A 25,696-nucleotide genomic window follows, 5' to 3' on the forward strand; every position below is an offset into this window, starting at 1 on the left:
GGTGTGTTACTGATGTGGAGAGATAAAAACATAGTTATACATACATATATATATATATATTTTATCAAATATTTACTGAAGTCGTCATAATCAGTACATATATATTACTTTGTACGTTTTTGTTAAACTAATGTTATATAACAACAGAGATAAAAAGGCAAAGACTATCAACAGGTTGTTAAATCCAACACTCCAACAGCAGGCAGAACAGTGAGGAGCTGTTTCCATGGTAATAACTTCCCACAAGTACTACTAACTGTACGATTCAAGTGAAAGTGACACAAAATAATCCAGCTTTAAAGGGTCTGTCGTTTTAATTTAAAATGTATTTCTGCATTGGAGAACACCCAAGGGTGCACCTTTTCACATAAAACAAAAAAAGAGAAGACGTGCTGATCATTTATGATTAATTACATCAAAATATACATTTTACACGTTTTTCCCCATGAAGTTTCTGTATCAGGCTGTGGACGGCCGGTGTGTTTCTGGAAAGTGACCCTGTGGCGCCACCGTGTGGACAAACCAGTCATTGTGTTCCGACAGCTCAGAGAGATGAGAGCCTGATTGAGGATACATCATATTCAATGACTCACTCAATAATTCAGAACTGAAGACATTTGGGTTTTCTAAGAAACTATTGCATTTTTCACATTTTCTGCTACTCCACACACACATTTGCTTTTAAATCAGAAGTTATAGCTCTTGTAATTGTTCTTATTCCCAGAAATCATTTAGCTCTCATTCATCCGTCCAGACATCATTCACTGAACTGTCGTAGTTGTGGCCCAACAATGGCCGGTCACATAGACACGTGTTGCTATGCACCCCCACACACTCACACTTGCTCACACACACAGTACTTTAGGTGTGCAGTTTGTGTTTAAGATGGCTCAGTTGCTCCATGTCCACGCTGCTGCCCCCGCACACAATCACCAGAAGGGGGCCGAGGGGGGCCGGCAGCCGGCCTGAAGGAAGAGAAGAGCAACACAACTGACCATCATCTGCAGGAGTCTCACGTTTTTAGAAAAACATTACTACATACAGAAAGTTTGACTCATTTGTGTGAGTGTTTCTGAAGGTGAGGAAGACTCCAGAGCATACCATCATCCTGTAATGTGTGTAGGAGCCCGCTGTAGACGGCTGCCAGTGCTGCTCCACACGCCATCTCCACCAACACACGCTCCTCATCTACAACAAGTATTACTTTTAGGATTTTTAAAGAGTAATTGAAATTGTAGAAGTAAAAAGCTAATGTTAGGCTATAAAGGAACTACACGATGGTCACATGACTTCAGGTCACCACCGCTAAGCTAAAGGCGGCTAATGTTTGCCATGGTCACGTTTAGAAGTCTCACCTAGACACTTGTTAGCAACCACTGTTGTTATGACACAAAGAAGCGTCAGAGGTGTTTTTACTGATACATTCTATTTCTTGGAACAAAATGTGAAGAATCCTACTCCTAATGTTCAGACAGCGCTTTGGGTTTCTCATGCTGCCTGTGCTGCAGCACCTCTTTTCACCCTCTGTCTCAAACCAGAGCCCAGTCTGCTCTGATTGGTTAGCTGGCTGGCTCTGTTGTGATAGGTCAACCGCTTAGAGATGTCCCACCCTTCAGCCTAGGTGCGCACAAAAGCACAAAAACCTATAGAACACTGCAGGAAAGGGAAAAGCCCAAACTGCAGAATAGGGCTCTTTAAGGAAAACAAACACGAGCTAATATGAAAACATCTTCATTATAGAGGCCGATGATACCAGTTCAATCAAAGGTAAGAATTTTCTTAGATGTGTTTGGGCTGATAAAAAGTTTTTAAAAAAGTTTTTAGACACATTAAAATCCACATTTACTGACCCAGGAACGTCTCCACGGCGCTCAGAGCTTGCTGGTCCGTCACCAGCTCAGAGATGATGGAGATCTCTCCACTCTGACTGAACTCAAACGCCTTCCTGCAAACCGTCTTCGCTCCGAGACACTTGGCCTCGCTGTGGAGACACAGAGGAGGGGGGGGGGGGGGTCGGTTGGGCTGCATTCAAAGACCGCAGGAAACATCTGAACTCCTTTACCCTCTCACCTAGTGATGTCATCCAGCGTGACCAACCTCCCCGCTTTAACCGCAGCGTTGAAACAGTCGGCACCCACCGTCTCCATAGCGATGACGGGTACATCTGTCCAGCCCACGTCCTTCAGGCCCTGGATGACTCCGCAGAGGAGCCCCCCCCCCGCCCACAGACAGCAGCACTGCTCCAGGCTTCTCCTCCAGAGAGGCTGCCACCTCAGAGATCACAGTGCTGTGGCCCTGCCTGAGAGGAGAGCACGATGTTAGTCATTACGTCGTGACTTTAGTAGTTTGATATTAGGAGATTTGAATTGTGAGGAGTACCAGAGCAGGGGGTGATCGAATGGAGGAACATAGGTGAGTCCTTCAGTCTCTGCCAGTCTCAGAGCCTCTGTATTGGCATCATCCCAAACCTGGGGAGAAGAACTGATTTGATTTTCTCTCCTTTGATTTTCATTTTTCCTTTATGTCTTTATTTAACAAGGACAGTGTCTAAAAACAAATGTCTACCTAAAGAAAAGAGATCATTGCAGCCAGATTAAGCTATTTCCATTTGCAGTTCCTGGACATCTACCAGCACATCCATAAATACAACGTAATATTACAACTAATGTCAACTGAAAATGTTATATTAAAGTCAGGTTAGCAAGACTGGTTCCCTCATTTTTATATATTTTGCACTGTAAGAAAAAGCGTAAAAGTCTATGCATGTTTCAGCGCATGATAAGCGTAAATGACTTTGCACATTGTTCAAAGGCAGGCTCACACCTCAAACCAAACAATGGTGATGATATATGCATGGCTGCCTCACTGAGTTGAGGGTCTGGCGGTTTTTCTAATAGACATATTGTTTTAGGGAAAGGTGGAGTAAGATCACCTGCAAGGCTGCGATACACATTCACCATCTTACCCCAAAAACAAACATCTAAACATCTTGTGTTCATTCCCGTTCTAAAGAATGAAGATAATTGCAGATGGGTCAGAAATATAAAACCAATGCACCTTTCCTGTGATGTTGACCGTGGCCCCCTGGTCCCTGAGCCTCTGCACCACCAGCTGAGGGGTGGAGGAGGGGACCACGATGGTGGCCGGGACACACATCTTCCTGGCTACGTACGCTGCTGCCATCCCAGCATTTCCACCTGGAGAACAGACACACTGGATGTATTACAGTCAGCATTGTTTTATTGAAATAGCATCAAAATATTTATAAAAACACAAGAAGTTCAAGTCAAAATGTGCAAATTGTACTATAATGTATAACACGTATAAGATTATATCAAATATTACAACAAATAATTATATATTAGACAACAATATTGTAGGGGTTGACTATTGGTGCTTTCATAACATATTTACGCAATTATATTTTTGATAAATGGCAGAATATTAAACCTAACATTGCTCCTGAAGGCATGTCTAAGGTATAGATGCGGATGTAAGTTGTTTGGATAAGAGTGTGAGCTAAAATGATAGACAGTATTATATTGATATATTGATACATATGAACCTTTATATAAACAGTCTATGATATTAACATGAGTCACAGTAGAAATGTCACCTGAAGAGCAGACGACTCCTTTAGAGTCTGTGGCCAGCTGTGGAAGAGAAAAGCATGTTAGTGTTATCTAAATGTTTAGCTGAGAGCAACAACATCATCAGTTATTGGCTGTTGGAGCTATATATTGATTTGTTATTCAATGGTTCAAATAATGTTTATAGTAAATGCATTATTATTTAGTGTAAGTATTTATGCTTTTATTTTGAAGGAGGTTTTGGGCCACTCTGTAATTTAGGGCACCTTGTGATTATTATGTATTTGAGACAGGTGGTGGTGGGATTGGCGCACCAGACGAGCATATGGTTTTTTAATATAGGAAATGCCACAGGAGAAATACGGGAAAGGTCAAAGAAAATCATTGTTTTTGATGAAACGTATCATTGGAATACGAGAAAATAAAGGAACAAAGACGACAATTTCTTGCCTGGACATTGACAATATTTACCTGCGTAACATTAGCTTACTGGTGCCCCAGCGAGAGTTTTAGTTTAAAGTGGACCTATCATGCTATATTTGAATAATATAGTGTAGGACCATACCTATATAAGGCATATTTATATATTTTTTTTTTCAAAATACCAAACAGATCATGCATTTTAGCCATGCCTCATTTCGCTCAATTTGACAATTTATAGCTCTGTTTTTGCAAGGGTTGATTCTGTGAGCAACAGCACCATCTAGAGGCCTGGCATATGTACTACAGCGTCTTCAGCGCTTTCGAACGGCAATGCCGTGGTTGTCTCCTCCTGATTGGTGGAGTTGGCCCAATAGCCGTAGCGCCACCGTCCTGACGTCAGGAAAGTGTTCAAATCTGGATCAGTTTTTATCAGATCCGTTGAAGCCCCTTTTTTAGAGATTTGGGTATGGAGGAAAATAGAGAGGGTTGTGTTTTCTGACACTTGGTGAGTTCCCTGGAACACCGGGGACACATATTCATGTATAAAAGACGTACCAAAGTGCATTTTGCATGATAGGTCCCCTTTAAGTTAGATTTTCTATTTTAATGATATATTTAGCTGCTACATTGGCCTATAATTGAATTGACTCAGTGTCAGATAGCGGAGGTGGGGGTCCTACCTGCTGGCAGAGGTGGCCGATGCCTCTGATCTTGAAGGAGCCCGAGGGCTGAGAGTTCTCCATCTTCAGGAACACGGGGGTCCCCACACGCTGGGTCATGCTGACGCTCTCCAGCAGGGGGGTGTTCAGGTGGAAAGGCCTCGCCATGGCGCCAAGCCTTTTAACTGAAATGCTAAACAAAAGTAAAGAAGAGTGAGAAGTGCGATGACAACATCCACCTTTAAGGAAGAGGTAAGTGAGAAGACCTTTAGCTAAGATTATTTTGGTCAAAGTAAAAGTCAGTAATAGTTCTCCAGTAATGGTGGCAGGAAGTTAGCAAGAGGCACTTCAATCTGTCTCTAGGGAGAAGGAGAGTATTTTGTACATATTATTAGCTGTCACAATGGTATTCCCTGTCCTATTGAGTCTTCAAAACAATAGGAGATTAAATTGAATAATTGTATTATATTTTATTATATTATATATGATCTATTTTTGGATCACTGCTTGTTAAATATATGCATATTTCCTGATTCAATAACAAACACAACAGAGACATTTCCCACAAAATAAAGTTAATATTAGTCATTCGACATTTGAAACATTTTTAATTTTAGGATAAAATAGCAATAGTCAAATCTGTTCAGAGATACATGGAAATAATCCTGGGCATTGTTTGTGAAAATACACATTTCCATACAACAGTATAAGTTATACCATGGTGGAATCATAGCGGAATGTATGGAAAGTGTATTGCCAATCTACTGTTATACTGTACAGTACAACCATCTACAGAAAGCTTTTCTTTCATTCATTTAGATATGTATTGTGTTTAGGGATAATTCATCCATTACTGTAGGTTGAAATGCATACTTTATTTTTAAGTCTTTAAGATCAGTAGAACATTAGTCCTTAAATAGGAGTGTATGAAAGCTAGCTCGTGTAGCAAGAGAGCATGGATGTATAATAAGCAAGAGAGCCATAGTAACCTCTCATGAATACTTAAAGTAACGTGACGTAATGTTACAGAAAGGTAACCATTGAATGACGTGCATTACTAAATTGACTCGTCATTACATAACAGCGTGTTTCAACGAAGTAAAAGTTGACTTACGTTTGAATGAAACGTCAGGTTGAACGAGCTTTCGGTCTTTACCTGATAAGGTGGTTAATTTGTTAAAAAAATTATCATAGTTTCAATGCACGCTACATCATGCTAAATGATGTAGCCATCATGAGTAGCAGAGGTAGCGTCAAAACACGACCACTTCCGGGAACAAAATAAAATTGCAACTTCTAAAACTCTTTAAGAAATAACAGTATTTATTTATTGGGATATTTTTGGACCATAATGTATCAAATGTACACAACACTATGATTAAAATTGCTATTTGAACGGCAATTTTTTATAAATGTGCACATGTCACTAAATGGGCTCAACTACCATGTTAAGACCTGATTTGTGTCTTAAGGCCATCACATTATTATTTTGCCTACGTTAAACTTTAAGGCAATGCAAGTGGGCTAAACATGCAGTATATTACAATATATTCAGGAAAAAGAGAAAAAAAAAGCATGGAATCAGCAGAAGTTCTATAAATAAATAAACCTTTGTTTATATATTTGTGATGGCCAGAGAAATTCACAGATAAACCTCCAGGCATATATTTTGGTTGTTCCAACAACTCTTTCTTATCTTATACTGTTTTATGTGGTAACATTACACATTTTTGTATTTTAAGTCAGTATTGTTTAGCTCTTGAAACAAGGGAAGGTTGTATAATTTCCTTGGATTAAAACACTATTTGCAAATGGTTGCAATATATAGACTTTAAGTAGAAATAAACTTACGTGTGAAGAAAACTTCTGTCGGTGCAGCGACTTTAATGACCTGAGAACTCTAAAGTCCACCATTTATTACCAGGCTTGGATGATGGAATGTGTGTGTGTTCGTGTGTGTGCGTGTATGTGTGTGTGTATGTGTGAGAGTGTTTGAGTATTTATGATGTTTTTTCCCCTCATTATTCACGTTTCTATGACACAATCTTGAGTAAATCAGTGACAGAATTGTTTCTCTGTAGGGATTATAATTTCTTTATTATTATTATTATCATACATTAGCCGTGTAGTTACAGGTTGCATATACACAAAGTAATGGTTCACACACCTCATTCTCACACCAAACATCACAACTTATTGCCTCATATTTTACACAGCATGTTCTGTACACTAGGGGGCAGCAGTGAGTGGTGCCAGCACTGACATGAAGAAAGGACAGCAGTGTTTCTAATAATAACAGTAACAGTAGAAAAACAAGTGTTTAAATAAAACAACAAATCATTGGCATTAAACATTAACTTTTGAGAAGGTCACATTGTTTTCACACTTTAGATTCTTCATTTTAACACTATAGCAGTTACCCATGGAATATGTGTACAATTATATTTTTCAATGTTTTATTGTGGATGGGGAACACAGGCTTATCATATTGTTGCGTTCCAACCTGGTATCAGTATTGCCAATATGTGCCAGGCCCTATACTGGAGAAGGTATTTTGTGGTTTTATTTAAATGTGTACAAAATTGTCACCTCCTTATTCCCATTTCATAGCTGCTTTGGTTTGACAACATTATTCAAATTTCAAAAATCCTTTTCTCACATTCTTCGGTTTCCTTACTTCCTCCTCTCTTACCAGCAGCAACCATTCTACAGTTAAACAGATGTTAATATGACAGCATGCACCAGTGCTGAGTCGAGTTGTGCAGTAATGACATACTTCAGTCCCACCTGGAGGTTAGCATCGCAAGGGCTCTCTAGAAAAAAAGTCAATGGAATTTTTCTATTGGATTTGGGAATATTCCAGAAAATAAACTCTGGGGCATACACATGGATCTGTTGCTTACACGCTTTGTTCAGCAGGATAACCTCCACATATTAACACCACTTTATGACTCGTGAAGCGTCAAAGCTATCACCACAAGTCAAAAGCTAACATCAGAATCACATGACTTCAGGTCACCACGGCTAAGCTAAAGGTGGCTAATGGTCGGCGTGATGACGTTTAGTCTTATTTAGAAGCAAGTAAGCAACCGCTGTTTTAACGACTGATATTCACAAGTGTGGTGTTTACTGACGTATTTCATGTCGCAGGACAAAGCGTGAAAGTCTCTTCAGCTTGGGTTAACCACAGACCTTAATACAGGCATCTAACAAAAAACATGTAAAAAAAAAAAGGTGAGAATAAAAAATAAATAAAATGCTAACTCATCTCCTAGGTTTAGGACTCATTCCCGCACCACTCTATAGTAAACGTTTGAGACATTCATAATAATTTACAGATGCTCCTTTTATTATTTTGCCAGAAATGAAATATTCTTCTGGTATCAGTTCAAACTAAAGTTTTTTTTACCATGCCATAACATTTTATTGTCAACATGTGGTTTGCTGTGGATCACCATGCATCATAAACTTGCTGGATCCTGTTTTGTTAGTCTTGTGGTTGCACATCCAACTTTACTCCAGACTAACACTGCTCCATCTAAATCCCTTTAACACATTCAGAGACACACTACCTCACTTTCCTCTCTCCTGCTTCTCTTTCACACTTACTTGGACCTGTACTGCATTTCAATCTTCTCTCCACTTCTTCTTACACCATACAAAAATAAAGTTCAAATATGAGGTTATTTGGATGAATGTCAGTATGAATCTGAGCTCGTGTTTTCATGTCCTGAGCCTCAAGATATTTTTCTACTTAGCTTCTCTCATGCAGCTGAACTAGTGTGAAGTTGCCAAGCTCAAAATAACAGGCAATTTCCTTTTACTGCAGTGAAAATATATATTATGATTCTAGCATAAAGTGGCTTTGTGGTTCCAGCATCACATCCAAACAAATGGAAAAAGTTTCTGCGAGCTCCTTCTTTGTTTTCTCTTCTTCCTGCTACCTTTGTTCTTTCTTCCCCTGGCTAATGCTTCCTCCCACATGCGGCTCCTCTTCTTCTCTGTGCATGCGCGTGTGCACGTAGCGTCTGATCTGGGCTTTACGCCAGTGAGCGTTGTCTGGGTTTGATCCTTGGATACAGCTGGAGAGAGAAAGAGAGGGCAGGGTTATTACATCATGTTAACATGGCTCTCAAGGTGGCTGAACATCATGAAGCCATCTGAAGACACTGAGGGGACAAAGAGTTTCCTCTGCTGATCACAGCTCGTTCACTAGAAGAGTGTGGGTACATTTACATTTCACATACTTCTTTCTGTTAATGCCAAGGCACACAGTGATGGACAGTTTTATTAAGGCTTTATAGCTGGCTTTACTGGTACAATAAATGAGTTCTGAGCATTCTGCCCTGCCTGAGGCTTCAGCGGCTCTGCACAGAAGCACCAGCCCTGTCCAAGAATGCATAGTTCCCTCACCCTGTGTGAAAGACAATTATATTATTCTAACCAAACAACGGTTGTCTTATACTTTTCCCAGTGACTAACATTGGGAAAGTGATGTCTGTGAATCAGCGTTGATGATTTTATTCATCAACTGCTTGATGTTCTATCTTTGTATGTTTCTTTAATTTATTATTCTTTACATTTTTTCATATATATTTTTTAATTGTATGTATTTTTTGTGTGGAAGAAATGAAACTTTGTAACATGTTGAAATGCTTAATTTAAGTATTCAAACCCCACTTACTCAGTAAAAACTGAATTACACAAGAATGAAGTTATTAAAAGTTGTAAAATACGCTAAAAGTAGAATCTAGACTTATTTTCTGTCTCAGTTCATTAAGTGGAGCTGAGAACGAACGTGAGGCGTAACTGGGGTTTAAGGCAGGGAGGCGGGGCTTAATGCATCACAAATGCGCATGGTCTTTGGTCGAATTGGAAATGGAAGAGTGCCTGAAAACGTTCATAGGAAAATTAGAAGCCCCCCCTCCAGTGCTGTATCCAGCTCACTCTCTTAATGGTCCAACTATTCATTCCAATACATTTGATACAGAAAGAATCATTCTACAGTATGAAGACTCCATCTAATCTGTTTCTCTGATGGTTCATTATTTTGTTTGTTTTCATGTTACTGTTAGTATTGGTTAATAAGCAACTGTGATTGACCCACCATTTCTTTTTGAGTAAGGGGCAGGTAACTTAGGACTTACTACTCCCATGTGAACGGCTCCGAGTTCCACATGCTTTCTGAATAGTTTTGTCTGTATTTCCGTGAGTGAAACTAATAAAAAGATTATATGAACAAATATATATATTTATGGAAAGGTGTCTGTTGAAATAGTGTCTTAGCGTTCTCTCACCCCCAGTAGGTTCCTGGGTACGTATCCCTCGCGGTCGCTAAGTCGCGACCACCACCATTCCGTCTCGGTGTCGTCACGGCGACGCAGCACGGTGAGGGCGTCGCCCTCGCTGAAGGACAGCTCATCGGCCTGCTGGGCCGTGTAGTCCCACAGAGTGTACACCAGGCCTTTGTTCATCACACCCAACTTCTCCTGGACGCCTGTGAGAGGTACAGAGTGTTCATGGTTAGAATTACAACTTCAGTTATGATGATGTTGCTTTCAGTAGAGATTTAACAGTTTTTAAAGTTGTTTTTGAGTTACGTTTTGTTGGGTCACAATGTTTCTGTCTGTATGAACCTACCATAGAGGAACTGGGAACACTGGGTATAGCCCTCCTCCATTTCTTCACATTTGTCTGCTGCTGTTTCCACGTCACTAATTGTTGTGGCAAAAATGGCCGCCCCTGACTCCACCAGCATCTTACAGAGGTGGACGCTGTTACAGGAAGCTGCACAATGCAAAGGAGTCCTGGAAGGGAAAATATTAAAATATGATTTAAAAAAGACTCAAAACTCAATCGAGAAAGCACAAACATGTTTCCGTAATGCACTTGTAGTAAATACTAAAGAGGGTTAACACAATTAATGTCATTGAGAAACATTTATTTATTAAACATGAAGCCAGTAAAATGCATCTGTAATTAAATCAAGTAACTTCGGGTTTTGGATCCTCATTAGACTTGCTAATCTCTTCCCACAATACTGCCCGGGCAGCTGAGTCAAAAGTGAATTTGGAAATGCAATTATGTGTGTCATTGTTGCCTCTGAGCCGCAGCATCACAGAGCGTGTTCATTACCCAAACACCCTGCAGCCCTTCAGCAGCCACTGTGCTATTATTAGTCTGGACTATTACATGATTGAGCGAGCGGCTGAAGGTACTGACCATCCATCACTGTCAGCTGCGTTCACATTGACTCCAAAGTCCAGCAGGAACTTCACAATGTGGTGATGGCCCGCACACACGGCATTGTGAAGAGGAGTGATGCCTTCGTCATTTGGCATACTGGGGTTTTCCACCTGAAGGAGATAATGAAAAGATATAAACAGATATCAGAATGATTTGCTATTTAAAGAAGCCGTATTCTGTTTTTTATGGTTTGCCCTTCCCTGTAGTGTGTATACGTTTTTGTGCATGTAAATGGTCTGCAAGGCTAAAATCCCTGTGTTCCCTCCAGAGGGAGTTTCTCTCCCAAACACTCCCCCCCTGCCTGAAACGCCTCCATTGGTCCCCTTTGTTTACTTCTCTACACAGTGACATCACTATGTAACACTCGCGCTTCTATTGGCTTGCGCTCCAACACATTGTGATAGGCTAAGGGGCGGGACATCTCTAAGCGGTTGAACAATCACAACAGAGCTGGCCAGCTAACCAATCAGAGCAGACTGGGCTCTGGTTTCAGACAGAGGGTGAAAAGAGGTGCTGCAGCACAGGCAGTATGAGAAGAAAAAATTGCTTTTTGAACATTAAAGCATGGAGACATGTCACAGGAGAGACACTCAATACAATTATGAACCTAAAAATTAGCATTATATGTCCTATTTAAAGCAACAATGGAAGAATGCCAAAAATATCCATATTGGTATCACAGTTCTCTTAAACCTCTGTGAAGTGTGTCTGAATTCTCAGCAAAACTGGAGATGATGCATTGTTTTTGTAACATTCTTGAAGTTGTCTTGTTTCTGGATATAAAGCATTTGCATGTTTCCTTAAGCTAGAGTTTGATGAGTGAGTCAGCACTTTTCTCAAGTCTCCAATGGCGCATTTCCACTGCAGCGCATAGCAGGGTTTAAGCGTGCCGTGCCAAACCTGGCCCGCTTTTTTTTTGCTTTTCCACTAGGGGTAGTTCCGGCTCAGAGCTACTTTTTCACCTTGTTTCTGGCCCTCCCAAATCGAGGTTCTTACCGGGCCAACAACCGGGCTGAATATGCTAAACAAGTGACGTAAACACTCTCGACTGCTGAATGGTCAGAGAGAATGGCTGGCAAGAGGGCTACAACTACATGAACATATTTTACCGTGATTTTATTGTAATACACGTTTCAAAATGATGCCGAAGTAACAACATACTGATACCGGTCTGCAGACAAGACGGCAGGCGGAAAACCTTTTAAAATGCGTGTTTTCTGAATGGAGATCGGACCGAACAGGCTAAGCTAACGTTGTATATGCTCCGACCGTCCACACTCACAACAACGGCCTATACAGACATAAATAAAGCAGCGACTGTATTCACCATGACACAGGCAGTCTGTGGTTTGTACTTGTTTAACTGTTGTCTAGTTTCTGAACAGATATGAGGAGCTGTGAGCTCTGAGTGCTAACAGCTAACGGCTGATGCTGGTTTTGTGGTTCGCATTGAAGATGACGTCACGGCTCCGCCTACACTGCGTTACTATAGTTACTGCCCCAGCTACTAAACTGTAATGGAAACGCAGCATGAAGAGAGCCACAAGTGTCAGAGATAGACAGGAGCTGCTCTTAAAAATGTAAGGCTTTGTTCTCCGGAGCTATCTTTGATACCGAGTGTGTCTGTGTCTTCAACAATAACTTCCACCACCTGACTACTGAGATCAGTTCTCCCCTGACAGAGCTACTGAGGGTCATAGATATTGTTCTTACTAAGTAATGTCAGAAAGATATTTAAAATTATCTGTTAAGGCAGTCTGGTGTGTGGGTGCACAGTTCATGTTGAAAAGATCTATTATTGCATAACAAAATGTGTTTCATTTATCACATCATTGTATAAAAAGCACAACTTTTTAGAGGTGTATAAGAACAAAACTGTTTCTCATTATATTTCAATCTGCTCGACACAGAGCCCCAAGGTTAAAGATTATCTCGTTAGATATTTACTTACTAATGCTATACAAATGTTGTTGCTTCAGACCAATCTCCTTAAGAAGATCAACCGCTCAATTGACTTATTTTGATACCAGACAGTTAGGGTTTATACCAGGGGTACTCAAATACAAATCTTAAAGGTCCAAAAAAATTGTTTCAATAAGACAAAGGTCCGTTTATTACGGTCATTCAAACTTTTAAACAATTGCAACAAGATTCTTAACACGAGGTTGCAAAAACAAAAATAATCTGAATGCAGCAGTTTTCATTGTTATTGTGTCTGTGCTTGATCCCTCAGAGTCGCAGTGTAAGAGCTGCACAGTTATGAATAAAGGCAGCTGCACCCTCTTTCCTTCAGCATTCCCATTATTGCTTTATAAATGTCTTGCCCCCTTGTGTGTCCACTGAGGTTCGTCAGGCCCAACACATCAACAAACTCCCCCTTTGCCTCATCATAAAAACTCACAAACACCAGCAACTGAGCATTGTCAGTGGTGTCAGTGGACTCATCCACAGCTAAGGAAATGCACTGTGCATTTTTTATTCCATTACAAAGCTGATTAATCAAATCACCAGCCAGTATTTATGTTCTTCTTGTTGCTGTGGAATCTGAGAGGGGGATTTGCTTGATTTGACCTGTTATTTCCTCTTTTTGTTTGCCTTCAAACAGGGTCTCCATCACTTCAGTCATGCATTCTTTTATACTTCAGTTATTATCCAGTGGAATGTCCTTACCTACTGGCCTAGTTAAATCAAAGTGGTTACTTTCTGTTGGCTGGGCAGTGTAGTTTTACACACCGTCTTATTTGACTTTCTCAGGACTTAAAACTGTTTTTTGGGGGCAGACCCCCACGAAGAAAAATATATATTTACACATGTAAGGTCATCATCTTAACAGTGTTGTATGCTCATCCGTGAGCAGAGCATCAAGTTGACATGTCTATTACAGCTGAATACGGCGATTACCATTTTGTTCAGCAAAACGCCTCACAAAATTATTAAGATCAACAGCTTTAGTGCGTTTTGATTCAATGCTGAGTACAGCCAAACTTGAGTCTCTTCTCTGTCATTGTAGACCGCAAATACCTCATTCCTTCAGTACTTGGGTCAATCATATTTCCACGCTCGCGCCAGGGCCGGGGGAGGGGTTACAAGACGTGCATCTTGTGCTGCATTCACTTGCACTCGGACATTAGAGACTTTCTCTCATAAATGTCAGATGAGCCACAACTTTTCTTTCAAAACAAAGCTGCCAACTGGGGTGGCAGCTGGGGTGGAAAGGCCTATTTTTAGGGTGGCAGTTGCCACCCCATGCCACCCCGGTAGGTGAAACTAGGCTACTAGCTACAGTACAGATGCAGCTAGATGAGCTGTTAACTCTCGCTCTGACTTTTTTTTTTTTAAACTCTTGCTCTGACTCAGACAGGTTGAAAGAGACGACACACGCATTTTTCCCACCCGCAATCCGCGAAGACCCGCCCTACTGTGCCTCTGATTCGCAGACTGTTGGTGGGGGGGAAAAAACGCTGACGGGATGCTGAATGTGATTGGACCAATGCGTTGACAGACACACACAGACAGTGGAACAGTCGTACATGCAGAGCGCTGTTTGCAGTGGACATAGCGGATAATTTTGACTCGTTGCGTTGTGGCGATGTCTCGCAGATAACACAGAAAATACAGATAATACATATGAAAAGTATAATTTGCTCAGAGTCCAGAGACAGTTGTGGTTCGGTCCGGATCCGGACCAGAGTCCGGACTTTGAGGATGCCTGGTTTATACCATACCGCAAGGCTGGATATGCAAAAACAAGTATTGATAAGGGCAGTACCTGAATAAATAAAATAATCGACTCAACAATAACATTCAATACTATTGATCAATATATTTATTCGATCATCATAAAAAGTAAAGAATGTAGCACACCTGATGTTTAGGTCCTTTTTAAGACACAACATCTCTCCACAGTTATGTATGGTGTACCTCAAGGCTTGGTACTCGGTCTCTTACCTTTTACTATGTATATGCTACTGTTTTTTGACCTTATTTGCCTTGCTCAAATAAATTGCACTTCTATGCAGAAGACATGTTCTATGTTGCTGTTAAAGCCAATAATCAATTTCCAGTGCTCTCAGTGCTCTAAGTTGTCCCTCTTCCTGTTTGTTGGAAAGAGCTGGCCTTCCCACTATCTTTAAACTTGCCCATTCCCCACCTGTTAAGCTGTGTGCTTTGACCCCATCCACGATGCTATGCATCCTCTGATCTGTACCATCTTACTCTTTCCTCTATTCTTTACACCACCTAGCTAGCCCATTGGACTGTGTTTGGTCTGGATAAAAGATACTGGACTTATCAGTATGTCCTTTTCTTTTGGTATATTGGTATGTTGGACTTTAACGTGATTACATTTGTGTTGAAGCTAGGGTAGGTAACATATGAAATACCAGCAAGAGTAAACTATCCAGCCAAAACCCTTCCAAATGTTGCCAACTCTTTTAAAATAAAAGCAGCAAGCATCACTGACAGGCCGTCTCTTCTGGCCTCCCTCCAAAGCTCCTTCTCATCATTTTCGTTATGGATTGAAACATAATGTAAAGAACATAATAAACCAACCTGGCTATTGTTTGTACTCAAAACTGTCAAGCTAGCACATTGTTGAAGCCTACAGGCAGTGTGAGCAGGGAGACAGGCAGGTTCGGCTGTCCAATCGTTTTATTCGGGTTGAATACAATTATTGGCCTAGTTACAGTCCTGCAACATTTGAATTTTTTGATTGCTGTCGGGATGTAAAGAGTATTTTAACAGATAAAACAAAAAAAAGTATTATCAATACATAATACACCCAAGGTTTGAACCCTGTGACAACAAATGGGTCCAAGATGTCTGAGAGTGGTTATCTCTTGAATTGCCTCTCAATAAGTGTCCAGTGTGCGAAAAAGCACACGTCCCACCGTCCGGGACGTGTTAGTTACAATATTGTTTTTTTCTCACACTGGTGTCTTCATAGGAATTTTGGAGGGTGTTTTTGTTCTTGTTTTCTTTCAAAGCATTTCTAATGTCAGCTTGTAGAGCCCTTGGTTCAATTTAAGATGGAGCTGTACAGATCAACTTGGCTTGTAATGTAATGTAATACATATAGTGGAACAAAAACATGATATTGTGTTACCTCATATATAATCCTCTGCACAAGGTCAAACTCTCCCTCTAAGGAAGCGTCCAGCAGTAGAGCCAGAGGGTTAAACTTCACTCTCAGCCCGTGGCCCGTTCGCTCTGATGACGGTTTCTTTAGGTTGGTTCGCTTCACCTGCAGCACACAGGGAGAAAAAAAGTGTTGACGGTGCAGAAAATGAATTGCTAAGTGTGCACTAAGTGCTAAACTTGACACATTAGCCTTCACAGAGAACAATTACTTAGGTTTAGGTTATTGGTAAAATAATATACAAAGCAGAGCGAAAAAAACAACTTAGGCAAACAGAAGCTTTATCTTCGATATCAGGTGTAATTACAATCTATGCCTACCTTAGGTTTTGAAGGGGGGGCAGGAGGGGATGTTGAGGGGGAGGAGTGGCCTACAGAGCCGTGTGCAGGACTTAATCCTTTCTTGTTGTTGTTCTGGTCCTCCGGCCTATCAGGTGCAGAGGGTGGGCTGGATCGGGTCGGTGGTGACACGTTTTTGGTAGTTTCTGCTTTTGCTGACGTCTCTTTGGGTGTTTCTATGGCAACAGAAGGGGGGGACGAGCGGGGAGAGCCCGAGTTCAGGTTTTGGACCTCCCCCTCGGCGGTTGCCGTATTCATGTGCTTGTCTCCAGGTTCTACATTCCCATTGGATGAATGGATGTTGTCCACTTCACCCAAAGTGCAGTCAGGCTGGTAGAAGGTATTACCTGCAATTAAGATCAAGAAACAACTGACCATCAAAATCATTAGGATCACTGAGAAACATTACACAGACCAACTGAATCCAACTGGCCAAAAGGTGTTACGTGTTACAGTACATTTTCGTAGTGGCCAAACGGATGTACTACAACTTCTGTTTCAGTCACCTGGTGCCTTTGGGCCCAAAAAGACGTTAGACTTATTGGGAAAGAAATGTTTTAAGTCATTAGCTTGGTGAGCAATGCGCTAAAAGTTGAATCCAGAGTTATTATTCCCTCTCTGTTCTTTTCACTGAGCTGAAACCAGTCGTGACAGAGCCAAATGGAGGCGGGGCTTAAAGAAAATGCAAGTGAGCAGGGCCCAGATCCCCTGGTAATTAGCGTATTTCTGTACTCGAGTGAATAAACAAGGCCCCGCCCTCCAGCGCTGTATCCAGTTTCATTGAGGGAAGGCCATATTATCGAATCAGGTTCTTACCTGAGCCTCCTTCCATGCCTCCTGCCAACGTGTTGAACCTGCAATAGACAACACAAAATAAGTTTTAATAAGGGTGCTGCAACCTTGATTCATCGCCAGAGAGTAACTGTTTCATATCAGTTTCATAAAAAAAAATTGTTTTCACTATTCCATTAAAGAATTAGAGCTAATAGATTAATATTACATATCCTCCATCACTCATGTTTTTCTTTGATTGATCAAATCCTTCTAAACATATCCTGTTTTTCTTCTTTTCTACTAAATGTGTGGTCTTAACCGTAAGAGAATATCCAGGATTCTATGTCCATAAATGCACCACCTTAATATTGAGTTGTTCACTGAATATTACCCCTTCCCCTGCCCAATGTAATAAACCTTTGTAAGAGCACAGACCTCTGGTATAATAGTTTTTGGATGTTTGGCCCCTGGGGACCCTCAGGCTCAGTGATGGAGCTACGTTTCTTCAGGGGCCGCGGGGCATTGCTGAGGCGTCGTCGCAGAACCTCCAGGTCAGCATCGCTCTGGTAACGCAGCTGGGAGTGGGCTGTAGAGGGCAAAGGATTATGGGATTATTTATGTTATGTTCACAACTACAAGTTTCTTATTCTAGAATTTGTTTATTTTCATGTTGATATTAATCTGCTACAGAAACCTTCACTTAATTGGAGGTATTTTTCTTCAAATTTAGAACAAAACATTTTTTTTCCTAGGAAATAATCGCAAGAGAAATAAATCCTTCAATCAATGATAAAGAAAGTACAGTGTTGCATTTTCACCCCTTACCCCTTATTTGCATTAGGGTTTTCACAGATTTCTACTTAATTTACACTGCAGCATGGCAGCACAATGATCAGTGCCATTTATTCTCTGGTACTTACCGACTGGGGTGAGCTTTGTGGGGCTGAGGGGGCGAGGGATGTTGTCCACAGTGGGTTGGGGGAGGATTTGCCTATCAGTACTCTCTCCTCCTTTCCCTCCTTCTTTATCGGTTACATCCTCTCCTCCTGCTTTTACTCCTCCTCCTCCCTGGAGGAAAGGGACAGGGGACGGATTGGTGGAGGAGGTGGGGAGGATAGGTTTGCCGTAGACTGTGGAGAGAAACGAAAAACAAGGTAGTTGTTAGATTAATTTTTCATTCTGGACATTGAATCAACATAGGTGGAGGAATGAATCCTAAAACCTGGAAACGAGTTAGCATTTTAGCACTTCGTAGTCAACGTTTTTTATAATGTGTTTGCAGTGGCGGCCGGTCCATAGGGGCGCTAGGGGCGCCGCCCCACCTCTTCCCATATTGAAAAAAATAAAAATAAATAATAATTAAAATTAAAATAAAAAAAAAAAATATGTTTAAAAAAAATATATATGTTTTTATTTTTATTTTTAATGAACAAGGTAAATATTATATAATTGGTATCAGTAAAATGTATAATCTACAATAAAATCTCGTTTAAAATTGTGTTACGATGTCTAAAGTTACTGATAAGTCACATGTTTCCTGCCTGGCCTTGCCCATGCACCTTCTCTCGTCTGGGCGCTAAGAGAGGAGCCTTCAACCAGTGCAGCAGCAGCCACCAGCAGCTGACTGTTGCTATCTGTAACGTGTAAACTATGCCGCGAAAATATAATTTCAGCCAATCAGCGTCGTCAAAGATGACGGTCACCGGGCGCCAATGTCAGCGCCCAGTGCAGTCTGTGAGTAGTTTGGACAGTGACTCGTATCCGGTTGACGCAGTAGTTGATGAGGATGGCTTCGTGTGCAGGTGGAGTCTCCGGACCTCGGTCCCCGCCTAATTCTGTTCAAGAGCTAATCTCCAATCCTTTCGAAAGGAGAAGTTTGGCAGATAAATTGTTGCTTAAAGACCTTGCACCGGACCAACCCGATTTGAATATATCGCAGCAATCTCGTGAAAAAGACAAAATGTATACACGAGGCTTCACAAGTAGCTGGTACACAAGAAAGGCTTGGCTAGCTGGATGCAAACAGGTAAATGCTGTCTTTTGTTTCCCATGCTTGGATATCACTTTATATGTAGAGAGGAGGTTTCCCATGGTTGTTAGAAGTTTATTAATAAGTGGGCATTTATCACAGAAGTGATTGTTCTGTCTCCACGTTTGTTGCATTGTCTGTGATGTATTTTCCAACGGTTATAGCTCCTGTTCTGTCCCAGCAACACTACACGGTTTGCAGCTCCACCACATTTTTGGTTTATCTTCGGTGTCGCTTAAAATCTGCTTCCCATCGGACTAAAACCTCCACGTAATCTGAAGACAGATACTTGAAGTTATTTAAACCTTTTGCAAACTTTATGTTCTTTCTTGCTCTAGCCTTGCCAGTTACATTGTACATAACACATATATTATCATTATGCTAACTGGTTGTTCGTGTTAGACGATGTAGCTTTTTCATTTCTGAGTTATTGCTATATGTAAATAAGCCTGTTTGTAAATAATCCTCAGAGAAACAAAGAAAAAACACAATTTATGACATTTTGTGCTGTGGTTATTTTTTTTAAATTGCATTTATTCACAGTTCAGTTTGAAATGCTGTAGTGACTTGTATTGAACCACTTAAATATTTATAATTAATGCTACTGAAAAGATGCTATTAATTTTATATCTCACATGCAGTTCACTGTAAAGCTACTTGGTGAAGGTGTTGGTTCATAAAACATGAACAGTTTTAAGAAAGAAAAAAACAGACCAGTTCTGAGAACACAAATTCCTGGTAAAGTAGTAGATGTTCAGGTTGATAAATAATATTTTCCACACTGAAGATTATGGAGGTATTGATCAGTCTTCTCATATTTTTAAGCCTCGATTTCTCCTTTCCCCCCCCCTCTAACATCACCAGAAGTCATCATTTAAGGGGTCATTTCTCGAAAAAAATTTCCGGGGGGAAACCCCCCGGGTAGGTCACTTACGGTACGTCAAGAGCCCCACCAAAAAAAAAGACCACCGGCCGCCACTGTGTGTTTGTAAGATGCCTGAAATAAGATCTGTGGTTAACAAAAGAGTTTTGCTCAACATTGTAAAAAACGTCAATAAATAACAACTGAGGTCGCATTCAAACCTAATAGTCCGCTTCTCTGGTGCGCACCAGACGACAGTTTGTTACATTGTTTCATTTTTCAGAAGGTTCGGTTTGTGTTCACACGGGCAAAATTCAAACGGACTATAAACCTTAAACACAAGTCATGTGCTCGGAAATGCTGTTCAACCATTGGTCAGACATTAAGGGGGTAAAAACGCAAATCCCGGCAATTTCTACCGGAGCCTCCGCCATGGAGCATCGGCCGGTTATTTTCATGCTGTTGTTAATCTGGAGAGCATATCAACAGCAACGGCGCATATGATTATATAATCAGACAACGTGCGATACAAAACATTATAACACAATGAGAGACGTTCTGCAGTCAGGAGGGGGTTTCACCGACGGCAGGTGGCTCTGACTTTTATGTATAGTTTTTAGTTTCATAGTTGTTTTTACTTTACACGACACTGCTTCACTCTTTCGCTAACGATTTTGAAGACACCCGCGTTCTTGTGACACGTAAATACTATGCTTCCTATGTTTTGGTGCGGACTGCGTTCACACCAGCGATGAACCGCTCCAGAGTTCACGAGCAAGCGGTCCGAGACCACCTATTTTAGCGGACCAGAGTCCGGTTGTTTAGTTCACTTAAGAGGTCTCGGACTGTGTTCACACCGACCCAAACGAATCGCACCAAGCGGCTAAACGCACCAGGGTTCGATTCAACCGGACTATAAAAGGCTGGTGTGAATGCGACCTTAGACTACTAATCGTCATCACACCAAACGTTAGCCGCCTTTAGCTTACAGGGTTCTTACACCTTTTACAAAGTCAAATTCAAGCACTTTTCAAGCATTTTCAAGGTGCATTTTCAAGCTTTTCAAGCATCTTACAGCTGTTGTAAATTACATATACACATACTTATACTCAAATGATTATTTCCCTACCTCACATTAAATCAGATGTTCTTTATGCTATAAACAACCAAATGTGTGTTTCATAATAGCATTCTACATGAGGATGAAAAATTAAAAATGTTAGAAAAGAAAACTAAGTTTAATATTTCAAAATGAGTGACCCATCTGTACGTAGACTGGGCATCCCATATAACCTGGCTGAGCCAATATAAAACAATCAGCCAAATAACTTTTCAATATATTATTGATTACTATTTTTGAGGTACTTTTAGGTTGGCAGTAAACACAAGTCAGAGGTAAATGGTTTACTTTTACTCCACTACATGTATTTAATACCTTTAGTTACTTTACAGATGTGGATGAATGATGTGAAATATAATCAAGTGTTAAATCAGACTTTAGTTCCACCTGGAGTAAATTCACAAGCTACTCTGTAGTATACAAAGTCATTCAAACTAGCTGCACCTTTACCAGCTTTGAGAACACTTTCATGATCAATCATTATAAAACATATCATATACAATTATTAGGGATGCTCCAATCGCCAATTTTGGAGCCGATCGCCGGAATCAGTATCGGCCGATACCGCTCTCTTTTCCTCTCTCCCCCTCTCTCTCTCTCCTGACAGCCCGTCAGTATCTCATGCAGCTCACTGATCCAGTAATGAGCGACCCGACAGTGAAGAATAAATATATTTATAACTAGTTTAGCTAGTTCCAGAGGTAGATAAAATAGCTAATAGTGTTAGGTCTAACTCTTAATGTGTGTTCTGCTCCGCTCACCGGTCCGTCACAGTGGGCGGAGCTGCAGGATTTCTGCTTCACACACACGTTGCATACCGCTATGTTATTGTCATTGTCGGACACTTAAAATACTGCCAGACTAGTGAAGCCATTTTGGCGAGCTTGTTTTGCCGCGCACAGAGAAAAGTGTCATGTATTTTACATGCAACGATAGCCTAATTTAAAATGCTCTACTCTGGCGTACCTTTCGTGTGGTGTGTGGCGTCAGCGCAGACTCTCGCATCGTTATTGTTGCACACTTTGCAGGAGGCTACTCGTGGGCTTGACCCTCGTCTTAGCCATGGCTTGTATTTGTCTTCTGCTAGCCAACGCTCGTTGAAACGGCAACCTCCTGGCATACTGTCATCTATCACTCTCATCAGAATGCCCAGGTCACACACGTAACAAAAACACTTGCCGGTCACGCGCATTGCGCGGGAAGGCCGGAGCGGAGCTGTTTTATGTAAAAGCGAAGCAATTAAGCGCGCTCCGACTTCTTTATTTTCTTTTAATCTAAAAAGCGAAGTAAAGCATTTACAATTTCAAGCACTTTATCCCAAATTCAAGCACCATTCCCAAAATTCAAGCACTTTTCAAACCTTGAAAACACCTCGTACAATTTCAAGCATTTTCAAGGATTTCCAGCACCCGTACGCACCCTGTAGCTTAGCTTTGATGATGCGCAGCCATGCGACTGTGATGTAGTTTCTTTAAAGCCTAACTTTAGCTCTTTATTCCTCACGATTGCATTTTGGTTAAAAAAATCACAAAGAGATGTTCAAATATGGAGATTATCCTGCTGAACAAAACGTTAAGTATCACGTGTGTTTACCAAAGATCTTATTCTTTAACAATATATCAAATATCCAATGCAAAAATCCCATTGCTTATTGTTGTGGAAACCATGGCGATGCTAACTTCATGGTCGGCCTACAAAAATACATTATTAGAACACCACTCTATTTAAATAACATCATATTTATTTGCAGTACAATGTGTACAAACCATTTGTTTGCCTTAGCTGAAAATGTAGGGACTTGGCTTGGTAACCAGAGGTTCATCGTTTCAATTTCCGGTATGACCAAGTACGGAGTGTGGACAGGTGCTTTGAGAGGTGCCAGTTCACCTCCTGGGCACTGATGAGCTGCCTTTAAGCAATGCACCAAAACCCCATACTGCTTCCTGGGCGCTGTGTATATAATAGCTGCTCCTAATACTAGGGTGGGTTAATGCTGAGGCTCGATTTAACTGTGTGTGTGGTGCTGTGTACATGTGTGACGATTAAACAGGGATACAATTAATCTCGTCCATGAATCTGCTGTTTAATGACCTGCTTTGACAGTAGTCCTGTTGCTCAGAGACCCATAGTTCTTGGCCTGCGGCTGCTGGAGGTACATGCTGTAAATGGAGCTGCTGTTCATGGTGGCGGGGCCCTTCCTCGGAGACTGGGGCCTGGAGGGATGGTCCGGGACGTACGGACGAACGGCCACCGCTGGAGGGGGGTCTGTTCGCTCTGTTTGTGGCTGGGAGGGGGAGCCTGACAGTATCCACAGAGAAGAGAAAATATTGCACTTAATAACCAGATTTGCAGGGGTTGTCATTAGTGGAGGGAAGCATTTGTTTAACCTTTAGACTTTTCTTGCTCAAAATGTGACCAAATGAAGACATTGTAGTCCCTATTAGTCACTTAAACATTGTGAAATATCATCCAGGTTGAAAAGTTGTCCCTTCAGTAACTCTAAAGTACCTTGGCTTGAGTTTGGAGGGACGGAGATCCGTTGCTGTATTTGTTGTGAAGAGGAAGACGATGAAGAGGAGATTGAGGAGGAATTTGCAGCGCTGGATCGGGGCCAGCCCAGTGTCCCGGGGGCCGAGCGGGGCAGGGAGCTGGAGGGGCAGTGATGCCCCGCCGCCTGGTGGCTGGCACTGGGGTAAGTACCATAACCAGAGGGAAGCTGGGGAGAGGGAGACGTGGAAATAAAGGACTATTTTCATGATAACTGTCACTATTATCTCCCCATGTCTTTTGCAGAAATAGATCCTTACCTGTTCTGGACTGTTGCTCCTCCAATCTGACACACTCTTACTCATGCTAGGCCATGATGCTTCATTAGCTAAACAGAGAGAGGAACATTTTAGATAAGGGACCAAGTTAAAACAAGAAAGGCAATTAAGGAGAGGAAAACATTTCAGATTAATATAAAAAATATAATAAAAAGGATATTTCAATTGAAAATATTATAGAAAACGACTGCCACTAAACATTGAACAATCATTATGTAGATTCTGTAAGAAACAGGAACCCCAGTTTCATTTGTTTTTTTAATTGTCCATATGTTCCAAGCAAGTGGACCAATATCCAAAATGGTCTAAAACCGCTTGATTGATTGATTTTAAATGTATACCTTTGAACATTTTGTTCTGGGTTCTGGATGAAAATAGTCCACAGGCAATAAACACAATTATTCTATTGGATATAGTATGTATTTTTAAAGCTCAAACAAAGAGTTATCTGAATTGAGTAGGAAAGAAATACTACAACAAACCATTTCAAGGTGGGTAAACACAACATGAAATGGGATCAAACGAGCTCTAACAAAGAGTACGGTTATATGGAAAAGTAAATGTGCTCTGCATTCCATGTGTGTTTTTTTCTTTCTTGGATGTATTCGCCTATTATTATTATTATGTTAAAGAGACTTTTATTATTTCTTTCTTTTTGTGTGTGAGCTGATATTACCATCTCATTATACGGCATGGCCTTTATGTGTATCTCTTGCTTCAGAGGAAAAAGAGGATACAGAGATACAAACAGGGAGAAAAATGCCAAAGAACAATATATGATAAAGACAGTTCAAGTAGGTAAAAGGTGGCACAGAGTTAGAGTCACAGCAACTTTAATATGAATGAAATTAGATCATATCTGGAGGAATTGAAGAAAAGAAGGGAAGCTAAATGGACGCTAAAGAGTAGCCTAAGTATTTTACAGTCACTGCTATTTACAGTAATCCCTCCAATACAAAGGACTCAAATAAAAACATATTATTATCCTAAAATGTAATTTATTCCAAGAACAACATAAAACGTTCCAGCTGTCATGCTCCATTATCTAGTACAACATAACAATTATGATATATTTGAAACAGATTCAATGGTCTCAACATAGAAAGAGGCTAGAAAGAGTATTAAATTGCTTAATAACTATGTTCACATTGGTGATTACAGAGTATTCTCCTTTGCAAACATATCATTTACATCCTGTAAGCAGCATGGTAATAGGACTGAAGTATCTCTGATCATGAGCTTTGGTGCAAATGTATGGGTATTGTAGTCGTTGTCATGGTAACGTCTGTATCTGATAATAGTAACTGGTAATTGCAGTCATAACATTTACTTATGGGTGCTGTTCTGCTATTTTGACAGAACAGTTATTGGTTAAATCTGAGAAACACAGAGAGTGAAATCTAAAACCCCACGTCACAGAAAGCTGCTGCCTTTCAGGTTTAAACTGACGGTGCAAAAATGCTGAGCTCTTAGAAAATGAAGCCTGCTAGCTCTGAAGGGTAGCAGTTTAACCCAGAGCCTGTCTCCACAGAGGTGGTGTTACATAACTTATAGGCACAGTTCACTGCAACACTAAGGCCACAGTACCGGAAAGTACTACATCTTGATTTACTGTTTTCTATCAACAAGTGACAATCGTGGAGGTTAAGTTGCCTAGCTAAATGCTTCACAGTTATATGGCAGTTAACCCTCA

The 25,696-nt window shown here is 40.9% G+C and overlaps 2 protein-coding genes across 3 annotated transcripts in view; both read right to left on the reverse strand.

The window, feature by feature from the left end:
• Positions 1-291: 291 nt before the first annotated feature.
• On the reverse strand, positions 292-5,892 carry LOC117486639 (serine dehydratase-like). The gene is given in 10 exon segments (XM_034135145.1): positions 292-965; positions 1,102-1,188; positions 1,851-1,981; positions 2,071-2,219; positions 2,221-2,299; positions 2,380-2,468; positions 3,058-3,197; positions 3,617-3,653; positions 4,694-4,865; positions 5,787-5,892. Coding segments are annotated over 9 exon segments (963 nt in total). The 5' UTR covers positions 4,841-4,865; positions 5,787-5,892; the 3' UTR covers positions 292-861.
• Positions 5,893-6,757: 865 nt separating this feature from the next.
• LOC117486794 (apoptosis-stimulating of p53 protein 1-like) overlaps positions 6,758-25,696 on the reverse strand; it is a 72,607-nt gene continuing 53,668 nt past the window's right edge. For both annotated transcript variants that reach the window (XM_034135345.1, XM_034135344.1), the window contains exons 12-23: positions 23,986-24,053; positions 23,687-23,894; positions 23,270-23,476; positions 18,088-18,297; positions 17,603-17,753; positions 17,210-17,247; positions 16,376-16,740; positions 16,023-16,160; positions 10,895-11,028; positions 10,313-10,479; positions 9,970-10,169; positions 6,758-8,754 (exon numbers count right to left, since the gene is read on the reverse strand). In XM_034135345.1, the coding sequence (XP_033991236.1) occupies positions 8,713-8,754; positions 9,970-10,169; positions 10,313-10,479; positions 10,895-11,028; positions 16,023-16,160; positions 16,376-16,740; positions 17,210-17,247; positions 17,603-17,753; positions 18,088-18,297; positions 23,270-23,476; positions 23,687-23,894; positions 23,986-24,053 (1,928 nt within the window). In that variant the 3' untranslated portion in view covers positions 6,758-8,712. The remainder of the gene's footprint in view (positions 8,755-9,969; positions 10,170-10,312; positions 10,480-10,894; positions 11,029-16,022; positions 16,161-16,375; positions 16,741-17,209; positions 17,248-17,602; positions 17,754-18,087; positions 18,298-23,269; positions 23,477-23,686; positions 23,895-23,985; positions 24,054-25,696) is intronic.

This window comes from Trematomus bernacchii, unplaced genomic scaffold (genome assembly GCF_902827165.1).
Source record: "Trematomus bernacchii unplaced genomic scaffold, fTreBer1.1, whole genome shotgun sequence".
Lineage (NCBI taxonomy): Eukaryota > Metazoa > Chordata > Actinopteri > Perciformes > Nototheniidae > Trematomus > Trematomus bernacchii.